The sequence below is a fragment of the Oncorhynchus tshawytscha genome, linkage group LG23 (assembly GCF_018296145.1).
Source record: "Oncorhynchus tshawytscha isolate Ot180627B linkage group LG23, Otsh_v2.0, whole genome shotgun sequence".
NCBI classification, from domain to species: domain Eukaryota; kingdom Metazoa; phylum Chordata; class Actinopteri; order Salmoniformes; family Salmonidae; genus Oncorhynchus; species Oncorhynchus tshawytscha.
In genome coordinates, this window is record NC_056451.1 from 15059912 (window position 1) to 15077469 (window position 17558).

At 42.8% G+C, this 17558-nt stretch overlaps 2 protein-coding genes across 6 annotated transcripts in view; both read left to right on the plus strand.

Moving 5' to 3' along the window:
- The window catches only part of LOC112222841 (disintegrin and metalloproteinase domain-containing protein 15), a 34953-nt gene extending 30792 nt beyond the window's left edge, over positions 1 to 4161 (plus strand). For 2 of the 4 annotated variants that reach the window (XM_024385665.2, XM_024385666.2), the window contains 3 exons: positions 1270 to 1338; positions 3100 to 3269; positions 3428 to 4161. In XM_024385665.2, coding sequence (XP_024241433.1) covers positions 1270 to 1338; positions 3100 to 3269; positions 3428 to 3494 — 306 coding nt within the window. In that variant the 3' untranslated portion in view covers positions 3495 to 4161. The remainder of the gene's footprint in view (positions 1 to 1269; positions 1339 to 3099; positions 3270 to 3427) is intronic. The other 2 variants (XM_024385667.2, XM_024385668.2) reach the window with 1 other exon arrangement.
- Positions 4162 to 13768: 9607 nt separating this feature from the next.
- The window catches only part of LOC112222840 (semaphorin-4D), a 19489-nt gene continuing 15699 nt past the window's right edge, over positions 13769 to 17558 (plus strand). Inside the window, exons 1-2 of one of the 2 annotated variants that reach the window (XM_024385663.2) lie at positions 13769 to 13917; positions 14401 to 14538. In XM_024385663.2, the coding sequence (XP_024241431.2) occupies positions 13905 to 13917; positions 14401 to 14538 (151 nt within the window). In that variant the 5' untranslated portion in view covers positions 13769 to 13904. The remainder of the gene's footprint in view (positions 13918 to 14400; positions 14539 to 17558) is intronic. The other variant, XM_024385664.2, reaches the window with a different exon arrangement.

Below are 17558 nucleotides of genomic sequence, written 5' to 3' on the forward strand. Positions count from 1 at the left end.
ATGTGCTGAGACAATGATTGAACTAGTTGATAAAGACCGTGGCTCCACACACCAGAGTTGTTTTATCTCTTTATTTCCAATCACTTTTGTAAATTGTAATACTTGACTTGAATATTATGTGTTATTATGATGCCTACAAAACACTTGGCATTATTACATAACATTCAAATCTACAGCTACATAGTTAATTAGCTGACACCCTAGAATCAATGTACACTGAGTGTACAAAACATTAGGAACACATTCCTAATTTTGAGTTGCAACCCTTTTTGCCCTCAGAACAACCTTGAATCGTCAAGGCAGGGACTCTCCAAGGTGTCAAGCATTCCACAGGGATGCTGACCCATGTTGACTCCAATGCTTCCAATAGTTGTGTCAAGTTAGCTTGATGTCCTTCGGGTGGTGGACCATTCTTGATACTCTCGGGAAACTGTTGAGGGTGAAAAATCCAGCAGTGTTGCAGTTCTCGAGCCACTCAAACCGGTGTGCCTGGCACCTACTACTATACCCGGTTCAAAGGCACTTACATCTTTTGTCTTGCCCATTCACCCTCAGAATGGCACACATACACAGTTAATTTCTCAATTGTCTCAATGCTTAAAAATCCTTCTTTAACCTGTTGCCTCCCCTTCAATTACTGTACACTGATTGAAGTGGAATTAACGGGTGACATCAATAAGGGATCATAGTTTTCACCTGGTCAGTCTGTCGTGGAAAGAGCATGTGTTCCTAATGTTTGTACACTCAGTGTATATTCCATACCACTGTTCCTCAAAAAGTATCTTATGGTCTTTGGTCAAGTTGCTGATTTCTAAGTTTTGTTCAGTGTGGGTAAATTCATCTCATCTGTATGGCTTTGAGGAGCACTGGTGTCAATCATCTTTCCCTCTTATCATCTACTTCCATGATTGGAATCTGTCTTGTCAATAGTAGCGTAATGGATTCTATTCCATTACTTTAGAGTGCATTTGTTACCTGCATGGAACTAAGCATGATGGCGACTAAATAGAGGTAGCTGTCTCGTCTCTGTGGTTTGCTAATATAAATGATTTGTCTTTGTCTCATTGCATGGGAATTGGTCTGAAGTTTGTTTTCATCGTACAAATAGTGAACATTTTGGAGTATTGTGACACTACTCTGTAGAGTCTCATTCAGTATTCTGTTAGAATACCCGAATAGTCCCTTTCCCTTGGTTGGGTCTCTTCCACCCCTCACTCTCATTCTCTCCATCTATTCCTCCTGTTCTTCTGTTTCCGTCCGTTATTCTAGCCATCGTTGAGTCGGCCGGCTCCTCCCACCAGGCCTCTACCCCCTGACCCTGTGCTAACAGGCAGCCAGGTACCAGAGTAGCATGTAGACATGGCTGCATGTGGGCATTGGGTCTGATTGGTTGATTTATGTGACGAGTGTGGTTGGTTGGTTAATTGATTGTGGAGGGATTTAATGGTTGATTGGTGGGATTGTGTGGTTAATTGATGTGTATGTAGTTGATTGGTTAGTTGATTGGTTGATTCAATGGATTGAATGATTTGAGACAATTAATCTTAATCAGACTAATCAAGCTTTAGTTCAGAATTGTATTGTATTGCTGAATTTACAGTTATGTGCAAATGCAGATCAAAGTTTTTAATATTCACTCACTTGGAAGTGGCTCTAAAAGGTGGTTACAAAAGAATGCACAGCTAATCTATGGCTGTAGGTAATGACAATGTTGGTAACTAATTGAAAATAAAAAAGGATTTAGGTGAAATTAGCATTTTAAAGTTAAAGTACAAACTGCAATGTATTAATTTGTGATACTGCATTTGCATATTAAACCATGCTTAATATATTGGTGTAGTGTAAATACACACACTGGCCAGTTTATTAGGTACACCAACCCGTTCACGACAGTGAGTCATGTGGCCGTGTCATCGAGACATTAAGTGACTGTTTGATTGAAGGTTAGAATGGACAAAACAAGTGGCCCAAGCAACTTTAAGCGTGGTATGATTGTCAATGCCAGGCGCGCCGAGTATCTCAGAAATGGACGCCTTCCTGGGCTTTTCACACACGACAGTGTCAAAGGTTTACCGAGAATAGTGCTACAAACAAAAAACATCCAGTTTTGTGGCAGTCTTGTGGGCGAAAAAGCACGTTGATGAGAGAGGTCGAAAGAGAGTGGCAAGAATCGTGCAAGCTAACAGGCGGGCCACAAACAGACAAATGGCCCAATACAACAGTGATGTGTAGAATAGCATCTCGGAATGCACAACTCGTCGGTCCTTGTCACGGATGGGCTATTGCAGTAGACGACCACACCTTGTTCCACTCCTATCAGCTAAAAATAACAAGAAGCGTCTCCAGTGGGCACATGATCATCAACACTGGACAATCGAGGAGTGAAAAAACATTGCCTGGAGTGGCCTGCGCAGTCCCCAGATCTCAACCCAATAGAGCATCTTTGGGATGAGATGGAACGGGCTGTTTACAGCATGGATGTACCGCCGTCCAATCTGCAGCAACTGCGTGATGGATGTCAGCATGGACCAACATCCCTGTGGAACGTTTGACACCTTGTAGAATGCCCCAAATAATTCAGGCTGTTCTGGAGGCAAAGGGGGGTGTCTGACCCCGTACTAGATGGGTGTACCTAATAAACTGGCCGGTGAGTGTAGTTTGCATCATCACGTACAAGCAGGCAACCTTCAACATGTCAATAATAGCAAGTCACATAAATTATTTCTAGTACTATTAGCAGAACAGTTAACTAAACCAAAAGTTAATTAATTAAATCTACGTTTGGTCTAGAGCCCATCCCTGCAACTCCAGTCCTCGGGGCTGTAGTGGTCACACTAGTTCCTTATCCCTAGCAAACACTGCTGATTTAAACTAATTGCGTTTTTGAACTGAAGATCATTAGTTGATTATTGGAGTCATGTGTTAGCTGGGGCAAAAGTGACACCAATTAGGCCCCCAAGGATTGGAGTTGGTCTAGACACCTCAATTTTCAGTTGTCTTGTCACTGTTACCTAAACTCTGTGACGATCGGCTATAATCAACGAAAATCATTGTATCACACCTGGATTGTATTATATGTTTCTTTTGTATTTTCTTCAGGCCCTTGTACAACCCAAAAAACCACCAGCACCCAGGAAGTCCTTGCCTTCAGAGCCCCCGTCACATCCCACCCACCCTGGGTACATTGCATCTGGTGCCCCCCTGCAACATGGAGCGTGTATAACTTCAGTTCCACCTGTTGGCCCTCCTGTTGCAGCTGTCCCTTCCAGGTACTTCAGTGGCTGTATTGTTCGGCTAATTTGATGAATGTTTAGATGACAAATGAATGGGCAGGTAGACACATACAGTTGGCGTTGTACAGTATTGTAACAAAAGCTGGAGGTGACCTTCTTTTCTATCTTTCTATATCCCTCTCTATCTCACATAGACGTGCCCCTTTACCTCCAGTACGGACGTCACAACCCAGGAAACCCAACTCGACACCACCGGTTTAACTGCCAAAGATCCACAAAACCACTAAGATTCTGAGATTCTCTTAAACCGGACCTGAACGCATGAATTGCACTGATTCAGCCAAGAGTTTTATTATGGAGAACCTTACAGGAAGGCTCAGAACCCAGAAGTCTCCAAATGAAGGCTGCTTTTAACTCTCCCTGCCCCCCCTAAACTATTTCCTGTTGTCTTCTTCCTGAGAGACTGACAGGTGCCTTACCTGTGTTGGGTCAGACTCGGGCTCCGAGCAAAGCAGAGAAGGTCTGGAATGTTCAGTTGGGTTGATCCGTTAGCCATTAAGAAACTGGATGGATGTAGTTAAGTATCCGTCAAAGATGTAACACTTCATGAAAACTGTGTGGCTTTTGACATGAACTGACAATTACAAAAATGGATGTCTACACAGAGGCTAAGCTCAATTGAGATTAAAGGCCCAGTACTGGTTTTATGGCATTGGCACATTTGAATGTGCCCTGTGATGCTTCAGAACAACGTATTACTCTTCTACTTATAGGTTGAAGCCCAAGTCATCCTCCCAATCTGACTGTGGCCACCACTTTTGCACCATTTTGCAGTATTTTATTTTAAGTGGCTTGGCTAATGCAGGCCTCAGGAAACCAGTCCTGACCACCCCCTGCTCTCTTTCTGGAATAAAGAAGCATGTCAACACTTGCATTCACCGCAATGATTTCTTTGATCTCCATCACAATGGTGTCATTGAGGGGGAGGACCTTGCATGCAACCCTTTCTGACTAACCCTTGAGATGAAATGAGAATAGTGTCACAGAAACCTTAGTTCTTGATTGCAGAGCTGTACAACTAACTGCACAACTGTAAATACCAGAGAATTCTAACTTGCCTACTAGTTTTAATTCTACAATAAGGGCTATTTAAAAGCCAAAGAGATGGATCTCTGGAGAAGTGAGGGGGGAAGTAGATTGAACTTTGAAATGATAGGCCACTTCTCAAAGACTGACCTACGCTGCGACAGAAGACCGGTTGCCTTTTTTGTACCTTTGGTGATCAGTTGTGCCGCACCAGTGTAAGCCAGAATGAGTTAAGTGCACTCATAGAATGAGGAGCTCTTTTAAATGAGTCTTCACATATTCAGGTGAATTAAAACCAAGCCATGGGATTCACTTCTTTAGGATTGGTGGGTCCCCTGCGGGACGGTTGAGCGAACGTAGGCTAATGCGATTAGCATGAGGTTGTAAGTAACAAGAACATTTCCCAGGACATAGACATATCTGATATTGGCAGAAAGCTTAAATTATTGTTAATCTAACTGACTGTCCAATTTACAGTAGCTATTACAGTGAAAGAATACCATGCTATTGTTTGAGGAGTGTGCACAGTTTTGAACATAAAGTTATTAATGAACAAATTAGGCACATTTGGGCAGTCTTGATACAACATTTTGAACAGAAATGCAATGGTTCCTTGGATCAGGCTAAAACTTTGCACATATACTGCTGCCATCTAGTGAACTATTTTTAAATTGCACCTGGGCTGGAATAATACATTATGGCCTTTCTCGTGCATTTTAAAGATGGTACAAAAAAATTACAAAAAAACGGTTGGTTTCTAATTTGTATTATCTTTTACCAGATCTAATGTGTTATTCTCCTACATTCCTTTCACATTTCCACAAACTTCAGTGTTTCCTTTCAAATGATACCAAGAAAATGCATATCCTTGCTTCAGGGCCTGAGCTACAGGCAGTTAGATTTGGGTGTCCTTTTAGGCGAAAATTGAATAAGAGGGGCCGATCCTTAAGAGTTAAACTGGGGAAACGCTGACTGAATGTACGAAAAAAGAAACTATAGGCTCACACTTTACATTAAGTCACAGCAATGCCATGTAGTTACACCAAATATATAATTTTCTCAGTCTTATTTCATGTAACTAGATTGTTAATTAATGTAAAACATATTGTCACTTATCTTTTTAGTGCAATTCAAGCATTGTTATGTTCCTTCTCTGCAGTACAGTGTACAGCTAGTTACCAAAGTAGTTGGAGTAACTTCATGGTATAAGGGCAACTTAATATAAAGTGTTATGATGTTCTGGAATAAACCACAATATACGCATTACTACTCCTGAAGTGGTGAGCCACCAGTACAGGGGCTGTATGTCGGCAGGCAACAGTATTGATTTTGCCTGCATGTCATGAAAGTGTATTTCATTTCTAGTGAAAGATTGTTTTCCAAGTCAAAACGTCTGTTTGTCTTTCATTTAATATTGTTTAAAGTGATGAATTACCAGCCTTATGAGTTTTAAGTTGAGCACTCCACGGCAACATGGCTAACTGTGTTTATACAGCAAATAGATGATTTTGTGTATCAATGGTAGCTTATTTAGTCAAAGAGAATTTGGCTAGCAGATATGATCATTGAAACTGATCATCTTCATCCTGATTTGAAATCTGCCAATACTTCTTGGTCATTTGGATAAATGAGTACTGGTATGCATTACAAGCATTTCAGATAATTTGACTGTTCATTATTTTGATTAATTACTAAAGTTGTCAACTTTGATTATGACAAACTCTAAATGGTGCAGGCATGTTATTATGCCTTCCATCGGTCCATTTGATTTAGAATATGTAAATGTCCTTTATGGACCTTCTACTGACTATGATCTGTTCCAATGTTCTGAACACACTCTCCCTTTGGTTCTATTCATATGTCTTACATTTCTAATACGTCTGATTATCAGTATGAGAACACTCAGATGTAACACGAATTGTTCCGAATTTTGCTCAATGCAAATATGGGAGGGTCTTTTCATGAGACTGTTCTACTTTGACCTCTGTCTGCATTTTTCCTACTGTCTCAATTGAGATGTTCACTGCTGCTGAGGGAAATAAAATAGACTGTGGAAAAGTGACTGGTTTTGTTTTCTGCTTAATTTTCTTTTGTATTATTAACCTTTTGGGCTGACTTAACTTTTCACACAGTGATATCACAGCACTGGGTGTGCAACTACGTTGAAACAACACTGGGTGCTTGAGAAGGAGGAAGGTGTTAACTAGCTTGCATGCCAATTTGATCAAATACATTCTTCTCATACATGGTGTGAGTGTGTGCATGCAGCCCGGATTCACAGTGACTGGTTTCAGGGGATGCAGATGTGAGAAGAGATGTCATGTCGCTCTCACGTTTAACACAAAAGGAAACATAACATAACAGAAGGCTTAATTCTGAGAAGTCAGACTTCCTCTGAGCATTTGCTATGAATTTTGAAGTTGTCTTATGGGGAAATATTTCTTTGTCTATCTCCAAGTAATGGGAGATGAGTTGGTTTATTTTGTAACATTTCTTGAAAACCCTTTTGGATCCATAAGTGTAGGTTTTGGTGAAATGGCACAACTGCACTACGCACCATTCACTCTTCCTTGCACACAGTTGTAGAACGTGTGTTGTTCAAAATGTTGTATTTCAAAACTTGTGTACTTAACACTAAAAAAGCCAGGCCTCAAGGGAACCCACTTTGAACCAATGAGCGGTCATTTTGACTGCAACATTCTAACAGTCTAATAAATACATTCCATATATGCTATCGGAAAATGTTTTAGAAATAGATGCCTCAAGTCTTCAACTGGCAGTTTCATTAAATAGTACCCGCAAAACACCATTCTCAATGTCAACAGTGAAGAGGTGACTCCAGGATGCTGGCCTTCTAGGCAGAGTTGCAAAGAAAAAGTCATATGTCAGACTGGCATATAAAAATAAAAGATTAAGATGGGCAAAAGAACACACACTGGACAGAGGAACTCTGCCTAGAAGGCCAGCATCCCGGAGTTGCCTCTTCACTGTTGACGTTGAGACTGGTGTTTTGTGGGTACTATTTAATGAAGCTGCCAGTTGAGGACTTGTGAGGTGTCTGTTTCTCAAACTAGACACACTAATGTACTTGTCCTCTTGCTCAGTTGTGCACCGGGGCCTCCCACTCCTCTTTCTATTCTGGTTAGAGCCTGTTTGCGCTGTTCTGTGAAAGGAGTAGTGCACAGCGTTGTACGAGATCTTCAGATCTTCTCTCACATGGAATAACATGGAATAACCTTAATTTCTCAGAACAAGAATAGACTGACGAGTTTTTAGAAGAAAGTCCTTTGTTTCTGGCCATTTTGAGCCTGTAATCGAATGCACAAATTCTGATGCTCCAGATACTCAACTAGTCTAAAGAAGGCCAGTTATATTGCTTCTGTAATCAGCACAAAAGTTTTCAGCTGTACTAACATAATTGCTAAAGGGTTTTCTAATGATCAATTACCCTTTTAAATGATAAACTTGGATTAGCTAACACAACGTGCCATTGGAACACAGGAGTGATGGTTGCTGATAATGTGCCTCTGTACGCATATGTAGATATTCCATTAAAAAATCGTCAGTTTCCAGCTACAATAGCCATTTACAACATTAACGTCTACACTGTATTTCTGATCAATTTGATGTTATATTAATGGACAAAAAATGTGCTTTTCTTTCAAAAACAAGGACATTTCTATGTGACCCCAAACTTTTGAACGGTGGTGTAGGTCTGCCAACCTCTGTCCAATGCACTTCCTCCCACAGAGGTGAGGTGATTGGTTGTCTTGGTCCACGTCTCTGCCTACTCCATCCGTCCCCCGTACCCTCTCCTACTTCCCAATGACGCTGACAGTAACCACAAGTGGTTCATTTGTGTAACTTGGTAAAAAAAACTTGTAAAGAGCACATGTTCATTAAGAGCACATGTTAAGATGGCTCCGAAGAGGATGGCCGACATGCTCCTAACCAATTGTGCTTTTTTGTTAGTTTTTCTGCATTTTTTGTAAATTCTTTTTTAAAACTTTATTTTTACATAATGTTGCTGCTACTGTCTCTTATGACCGAAAATACCTTCTGGACATCAGAACAGCGATTACTCACCACGAACTGGAAGAAGCTTTTTACTTTAACGAGTCTGACGAGAAGGATACACTGCTCTCCCGGGAACAGGCACCAAATCCCCATCATTTGCATGAAGAAAAGACAGAGGAAAAGAGGACACAGATCAGGCTGCCTTCTGAGAATCCGTAGGCGAGCGAATAAACTCACACTGCCATCCATTCTACTTGCAAAATGCAATAATTGGAAAATAAAATTGATGACCTACGATTATGATTATTCTACCAACAGGACATTAAGAACTGTAATATCTTAAGTTTCACCAAGTCGTGGCTGAACGGCGACACGGGTAAGATAGAGCTGGTGGGATTTTCCATGAACTGGCAGAACAGAGAAGCTACATATGGTAAGACGAGGGGTGGGGGTGTATGTCTTTTGTCAATAACAGCTGGTGCGCGATGTCTAATATTAAAGAAGTCTTGAGGTATTGCTCGCCTGAGGTAGAGTACCTTATGATTAGCTGTAGACCACACTGTCTACCAAGAGAGTTACCTATATTATTCGTAGCCATCTATTTACCACCACAGACCGATGCTGGCACTAAGACCGCATTCAACCAACCAACTCTATAAGGCCATAAGCAAACAAGAAAATGCTCACCCAAAAGCGGCCCTCCTAGTGGCGGGGACTTTAATGCAGGCAACCTTAAATCAGTTTTACCACATTTTTACCAGCATGTCACATGTGCAACCAGAGGGAAAAAAACTCTAGACCACCTTTACTCCACACACAGAGATGCATAGAATGCTCTCCCCCGCCCATTTGGCAAATCTGACCATAATTCTATCCTCCTGATTCCTGCTTACAAGCAAAAACTATAGCAGGAAGTAGCAGTCACTCGATCAATAAGGAAGTGGTCAGAAGACACGGATGCTACGCTACAGGACTGTTTTGCTAGCATAAACTGGAAAATATTCCGGGATTCATCCAATGGCATTGGAGTATACCACCTCAGTCATCGGCTTCAAAAATAAGTGCATTGACGACGTCGCCCCCGCAGTGACTGTACGTACATATCCCAACCAGAAGCCATGGATTACAGGCAACATCCGCATCAAGCTAAAGGCTAGAGCTGCCACTTTCAAGGAGTGGGACACTAATCCGGATGCTTAGAAGAAATCCCGCTATGCCCTCAGATGAACCATCAAACAAGCAAAGCGTCAATACAGGATTAAGATTGAATCGTACTACACCGGCTCTGACGCTAGTTGGACGTGGCAAGGTTTGAAAACTATTACGAACTACAAAGGGAAACCCAGACGCAAGCTGCACAGTGACGCGAGCCTACCTGACGAGCTAAATGCCTTTTATGCTCGCTTCGAGGCAAGCAACACTGAAGCATGCACGAGAGCACCAGCTGTTCTGGATGTGAGCAAGACCTTTTTAAACAGGTCAACATTTACAAAGCCGCAGGGCCAGATGGATTACCAGGACGTGTACTCAAAGCATGCGCAGACCAACTGAAAAGTGTCTTCACTGACATTTTCAACCTCTCTCTGGCTGAGTCTGTTATATCTACATGTTTCAAGCAGACCACCATAGGCCCTGTGCCCAAGGAAGCGAAGGTGACCTGCCTAAATTACTGCCCGTAGCACTCATGTCAGTAGCCATGAAGTGCTTTGAAAGGCTGGTCATGGCTCACATCAACAGCATCCTCCCGGATACCCTAGACCCACTCCATTTCGGATACTGCCCCAACAGATCCACAGATGATGCAATCTCTATTGTACTCCACACTGCCCTTTCACACCTGGACAAAAGAAACACCTATGTGAGAATGCTGTTCATTGACTACAACTCAGCGTTCAACACCATAGTGCCCTCAAAGCTCATCACTAAGCTAAGGACCCTGGGACTAAACACCTCCCTCTCCAACTGGATCCTGAACTTCCTGACGGGCCGCCCCCAGGTCGTAAGGTTTGACAACAACACGTCTGACATGCTGATCCTCAATACTGGGGCCCCTCGGGTGTGTACTTAGTCCCCTTCTGTACCCCCTGTTCACCCACGACTGTGTGGCCAAACACTACTCCAACACCATCATTAAGTTTGCTGACGACACAACCGTGGTAGGCCTGATCACTGACAATTACAGCCTATAGGGAGGTCAGAGAACTGGCAGTGTGGTGCCAGGTCAACAACCTCTCCCTCAATGTGAGCAAGACAAAGGAGCTGATCGTGGACCAGAGGAAAAGGCGGGCCGAACAGACCCCCATTAACATCAACTGGGCTATAGTGGAGCGGGTTGAGAGTTTCAAGTGCCTTGGTGTCCACATCACCAACAAACTATCATGGTCCAAACACACCAAGACAGTCATGAAGAGGGCACGACAACACCTTTTTCCCCTCAGGAGACTGAAAAGATTTGGCATGGGTCCCCAGGTGCTCAAAGTTCTACAGATACACCAATTGAGAGTATCCTGACCTACTAAGCTAATATATGTAATTGTTTAAAGAAGGTCATACCAAGGATCCTTTAGATATTTGATTTTCAATTTTAAGACCCCTTGAAGTATCCCAAAATAGAATAAACAACTTATTTGATGTTTTCAGACCCTTTACTCAGTACTGAGGTCCTGAGCACTCTGGATGATGTTTTCATCAAGGATCTCTATGAGACTAGTCATCTTTCCCTCAATCTTGACTAGTCTCTTGCCCTGCCACTGAAAAACATCCCCACAGCATGATGCTGCCACCACAATGCCTCACTGTAGGGATGGTGCCAGGTTTCCCCCAGACATGACACTTGGCATTCATGCCAAAGAGTTCAACCTTGGTTTCATCAGACCAATTTGTTTCTCATGGTCTGAGAGTCCTTTAGGTGCCTTTTCGCAAACTCCAAGCAGGCTGTCATGTGCCTTTTTACTGAGGAGTGGCTTCCGTCTGGCCACTCTACCATAAAGACCTGACTGATGGAGGGCTGTAGAGATGGTTGTCCTTCTAGAAGGTTCTCCCATTTCCACAGAGGAACTCTGGAGCGCTGTCAGAGGGAGCATCGGGTTCTTGGTCACCTCCCTGACCAAGGCCCTTCTCCCCCGATTGCTCATTTTGGCCGGGACGCCAGCTCTATGAAGAGTGTTGGTGGTTCCAAACTTAAGAATGATGGAGGCTACTGTGTTCTTGGGGACCTTTCAATGCTGCAGAAATGTTTTGGTACCCTTGCCCAGATCTGTGCCTCCACAAAATCCTGTCTCGGAGCTCTATGGACAATTCCTTCGACCTCATGGGTTGGTTTTTGCTCTGACATGCACTGTCAACTGTGGAACCTTATATAGACAGGTGTGTACCTTTCCAAATTATGTCTAATCGATAGCTTTTTACAACGGGGGACTCTAATCAGGTTGTAGAAACATCAAGGATAGTCAATGGAAACAGGATGCACCTTAGTTAAATTTAGAGTCTCAAAGCAAAGGATCTTGAATACTTATTTAAATAAGGTATCTGTTTTTTGTTTAGAATCAATTAGCTACAATTTCTAAAAAACAGTTTATGGGGTATTGTGTGTAGATTGATGAGGAAAAACATATATTTAATACATTTTAGAATAAGGCTGTAACATAAAATGTGAAAAAAGTCAAGGGGTCTGAATACTTTCCAAATGCACTGTATATACTGTACTTCTATTAATTTTTGAACTGGTACCGGGGAACTTTCAGATGAGTCTTGTGAGGCCTATGGGCGTCCTGGAGCAAAATGTGTCCGTGAGACTCACACCGTTCCACATGGGGGTTATATTGGTATGTAGCCCAAACTACAGAAAGATGGTGGCAGATCGGCTGTACCGACTTCAGACGAGTCCCAAGATGCCTGTGGGGGTCGTAGAGCAAAGCGGAGAACACCACCGTGAGAATCTCATCTTTCCATAGAGGGGTCGTAGTAGGCCAAACAATTCGGACACTACAGATGATCTTGTGTGAAGACGGATGTTTCATGGCCTGACAACCACTGCTCTAGCCCTGTCACCTTTCACCTGTCACCTGTCACCTTTCACCGCAGTTGCGGAAGTGTGAACGGCAGTTGCGGTGGATTGAGACACATCCAAAGCAACAGAAAAAAACTGTTCTCTAGCTGAAATTGACAGATTTTAAGAGAATGGTCCAGCTGCAACATCATCTCTCAGAGCAGTCATCCCTCAGCGTCTCTACAGTATACTTCCACTTACTGGTATGTCATCTCTCAGTGCAGTGCATCTCTCAGGAAATTTGGGGGTTTCGAAAGAAGTGGACGTTTCGAAAGGAACCATATAAGGAGAAGTGGGGTTTTGAAAGGTGCCTCTCAAGATGTAATTTGGGTTATCGAATGTTAGTCAAGGTCTGCAGAGATGACAGTAAGGAATTTCTGTTGTGCAAAAAAAAAATGTCTTCACTGTGTCTTTGAACGTTACCTACCAGTAGCCATGTATGTAACTTTAACTTTTTTGTAAATGCTAGCTAACGTTAGCTACCTTAAAATAAAAACTGCATTCATTTTACAATGTATTATTTATTATTACATTTTTTAAATAATAATAATAATTTAAATATCAAGTCATGGTGGTTCTAGTAGTTATGGAATTCCAGCACTTCTAGTGTTAACATGCTGACTAGACTGGGCAATCGCACAAATGTTGATTTTGTTCATCCACACCTGACGCGATCAGGACAAGCAGGTTGAAATATCAATAGAACTCTGAACCAACTATTAATTTGTGGACAAGTCGAAACACATTAAACATTCATGGACATTTAGCTAGCTAGCTTGTTGTTGCTAGCTAACCTGTCCTGGGATATAAACATTAGGTTGTTATTTTACCTGAAATGCACAAGGTCCTTTTTTCTGGATCTTTGTAGAATTTTGACCCATTTTGAGTCACACAAATCATCTAATCCACAGATAAAAGGGGAAACCTAGTTAGTTTCGAGTAATATATCCTCCTTCAGACTTCTTCTTCTTTGTGTTATATGTCGGTTGGCAACCAACTTTAAGGTGCATTACCACCACCAACTGGACTGAAGTGTGGACCTCAGTTCTTCTTTCATTCACCCACGTGGGTATATGCTCCCAAAACCCAATGAGGAGATGGGAGAGGTGGGACTTGCAGTGTGTCAAAAGTAGAACCAAGCACGTGGGCAGCTTGAATGATTTATTTTGCAACGCTCCTGCCAGTGTGGTCAGCATGTAAGACTCATTTCGAAAGCTCCACTTCTACTATTATGGTTCATTTCGGAACGCCCACTCTTTTCGACACCCCTACTTTTCCTGTGAGGTGCACTGCACTGAGAGATGACATATCAGTAGGTAGCAGCATCCGAGGGATGACTGCTCTGAGAGATGAAGTCGCAGTTGGACCCTATGGGATATTATGCTAATTTGATTTCCACGGGGCTACGGAAATCGACTAGGTTAAATGTTCAAAGTTTCTTTTGAAAAAAATATTTAAAACAGAATAGTGTTACCATATTCCATTGAGAGTTAGTTTCATGTAACAGGGTCAACCTTAAAATGAGGGACAGAGGTAAATGAATCACTAATCACAGGAAATTAATAATAATATTCAGAAATGACTGTCAAAGCAACAAAATAACTATGGCTTTACGATGATGGTGATAACTTGGAGAAATGTTGGAGTTAAGTGGGTTAAAATCAGAGGTTGCAAGTCTTTATTCATATTAAAAATCTGATTTATTGAATTCTACACATTGTCAATATTAACAGGGCACTTTATTTATTGTAACAGTCTTTTAAAATTCAATATTGGTGCACAATTTCTACTTAAAATATCAAAGGGGCGCAAAAGGCACTCTTTTCGTGTTATGGTGATGACGAGAGGAAGTCAGACGATGCAGGCCACAGCATTGCGACACCTTTTTCACAAGCGTGTAACAAAGCTCCCAGCACAGCCAGACACGCACACATTTAACACGCACACTGTGCTCATATGAGGAAGTCCTCTTCAATAACCGATCCTTCCACATCCTCCGCCTCAATCTCCATCCAGGTATTCCAGCCGGTCCTGTTGAGAGGAGCACCCCCATCATGGCATATGGGAGCCTGGCCTGGAGTCTCTCTGCTCTACTGGGGCTTCTCCTGACCCCTTCACTAGGGTTGGAACCTCCACGGATCTCCTTCCCCCTCGGTTAGTAGAACATTTGATTCATTATTGTTTTTTCATGTCCATTTACTGGGTTTTTATGTATTTGCATCTGTGTGTGAATCTTGCAAAGATGCAGCATTCAGGAAAGACAGATATTATTTCAAGTTTATTTCATGTAAATATATCATTTGTCAGGATATAATATGAAAAAACACTTCCTCATGTTGAACTGCTGAGACATGTTCCGACTACACATAGCTTGTGGCTGTATGCATGTCACTTGAATTTCAGTTTGTGCCTCTTCCTCTAAATTTTAAGAAACCACAGTGGCATGAAACACGATGGCACAATAGACACGAAGGCACATAACCTTTTCACTCAGGCCCCCCTTCCAGCATTGGGGAACACCCCTCACCCCCGCCCTGTACACGCTCTCGCCACGTCTATTTCTATGGGCACAAGCACTGTTCTTGACACACACTGTTCATGACACACACCTCTTTTGTTGGCGGAGAGAATATTTAGCAGGTTTAAAGCTTATTTCCTGCAATTTTAACCCTTTTGTCATGGGGTGAAGAGAAAATGTTGCAGTTTTAAAGCTAATTTTCTTGCAATTCTATAGATTTTGCCATATCTAATGTGTATTCATGTGACATTTGAGTGACGCAAACATTCACACAGAATCTCTGGGCAAAAAAACCTCGCTAAAACACTTTAGCTGACATGGGCTAGTTGACCTGGACATTTCTGACAAGTTATAAATAGCTCTCTAAGGTATGCAATGACAGACATGACGAGGAAAACGGATTATGCACTACCCAATTTCAAAATGTCACCTTGTGCATTCTACTATTACAACTTTCAAGAGTAAGTTGAAAGCTGGATCCCCACGCTCCGCCTGCACCCCACAGTTTGGGAACTACTGACCAAGGCCACAGACAGACTGTATGGACAGACACACTTAAATACACTATAAGCACAGACTGCCTGATAATACATGTTTAGGTCAGGTGACAGTTGTAGTTGGTTTATGCTACATGGGGTATCCAATATTGTATTTTTTCATACTTCATTTACTTTTCCCCTCAAGCTGTTACCCAATCAAAACAATGGTCAATTATATCCCCTATTTCTCCAAATCAAATCAAAGTTTATTTGTCACGTGTGGCGAATACAACAGGTGCAGACCTTACAGTGAAATGCTTACTTACAGGCTCTAACCAATAGTGCAAAAAAGGTGTTAGGTGAACAACAGGTAAGTAAAGACATAAAACAACAGTAAATAGACAGGCTATATACAGTAGCGAGGCTACATACAGACACCAGTTAGTCAGGCTGATTGAGGTAGTATGTACATGTAGATATGGTTAAAGTGACTATGCATAATATGATGAACAGAGAGTAGCAGTAGCGTAAAAGAAGGGGTGGCGTGTGACAGGACACAATGCAGACAGCCCGGTTAGCCAATGTGCGGGAGCACTGGTTGGTCGGCCCAATTGAGATAATATGTACACGAATGTATAGTTAAAGTGACTATGCATATATGATAAACAGAGAGTAGCAGCAGCGTAAAAAGAGGGGTTGGAGGGGCAATGCAAATGCAAATAGTCCGGGTAGCCATTTGATTAGATGTTCAGGAGTCTTATGGCTTGGGGGGAAAACTGTGGAGAAGCATTTTTGTCCTGGACTTGGCACTCTGGTACCGGTTGCTATGCTGTAGTAGAGAGAACAGTCTATGATTGGGGTGACTGGGGTCTTTGACCATTTTTAGAGCCTTCCTCTGACACTGCCTGGTGTAGAGGTCCTGGATGGCAGGCAGCTTAGCCACAGTGATGTACTGGGCCATACGCACTACCCTCTGTAGTGCCTTAAGGTCAGAGGCCGAGCAATTGCCGTACCAGGCAGTGATGCAACGGTCTCGATGTTGCAGCTGTAGAACCTTTTGAGGATCTCAGGACCCAATCTTTTTAGCTTCCTGAAGGGGAATAGGCTTTGTCGTGCCCTCTTCACGACTGTCTTGGTGTGTTTGGACCATTCTAGTTTGTTGTTGATGTGGACACCGAGGAACTCAACCTGCTCCACTGCAGCCCCGTTGATGAGAATGGGGGCGTGCTCGGTCCTCCTTTTCCTGTAGTCCACAATCATCTCCTTAGTCTTGGTTACGTTGAGGGATAGGTTGTTATTCTGGCACCCCACGGCCAGGTCTCTGACCTCCTCCCTACAGGCTGTCTCGTCGTTGTCTGTGATCAGGCCACTACCACTATTGTGTCGTCTGCAAACTTAATGATGGTGTTGGAGTGCCTGGCCATGCAGTCGTGGGTGAACAGGGAGTACAGGAGGGTGCTGAGCACGCACCCCTGTGGAGCTCCAGTGTTGAGAATCAGCGTGGCAGATGTGTTGCTACCTACCCTCACCACCTGGGGGCGTCCCGTCAGGAAGTCCAGTATCAGAGGGAGGTGTTAAGTCCCAGGATCCTTAGCTTAGTGATGAGCTTTGAGGGTACTATGGTGTTGAACGTTGAGCTGTAGTCAATGAATAGCATTCACACATAAGTGTTCCTTTTGTCCAGGTGGGAAAGTGCAGTGTGGAGTACAATAGAGATTGCATCATCTGTGGATCTGTTTGGGCGGTATGCAAATTGGAGTGGGTCTATGTTTTCTGGGATAATGGTGTTGATGTGAGCCATTACCAGCCTTTCAAAGCACTTCATGGCTACGGACGTGAGTTCTACGGGTCTGTAGTCATTTCGGCAGGTTGCCTTTGTGTTCTTGGGCACAGGGACTATGGTGGTCTGCTTGAAACAAGTTCGTGTTACAGACTCAGTCAGGAACATGTTGAAAATGTCAGTGAAGACACCTTCCAGTTGGTCAGCACATGCCCAGAGCACACGTCCTGGTAATCCGCCTGGCACCGCAGCCTTGTGTATGTTGACCTGTTTAAAGGTCTTACTCACGTTGGCTACGGAGAGCATGATCACACAGTCGTCAGCTACAGTTCAGTATTTCTACACTTTTTTTGCTCTTTGTGACTCATTTGCTTGCATACAGTTTTACAAGAAAGTC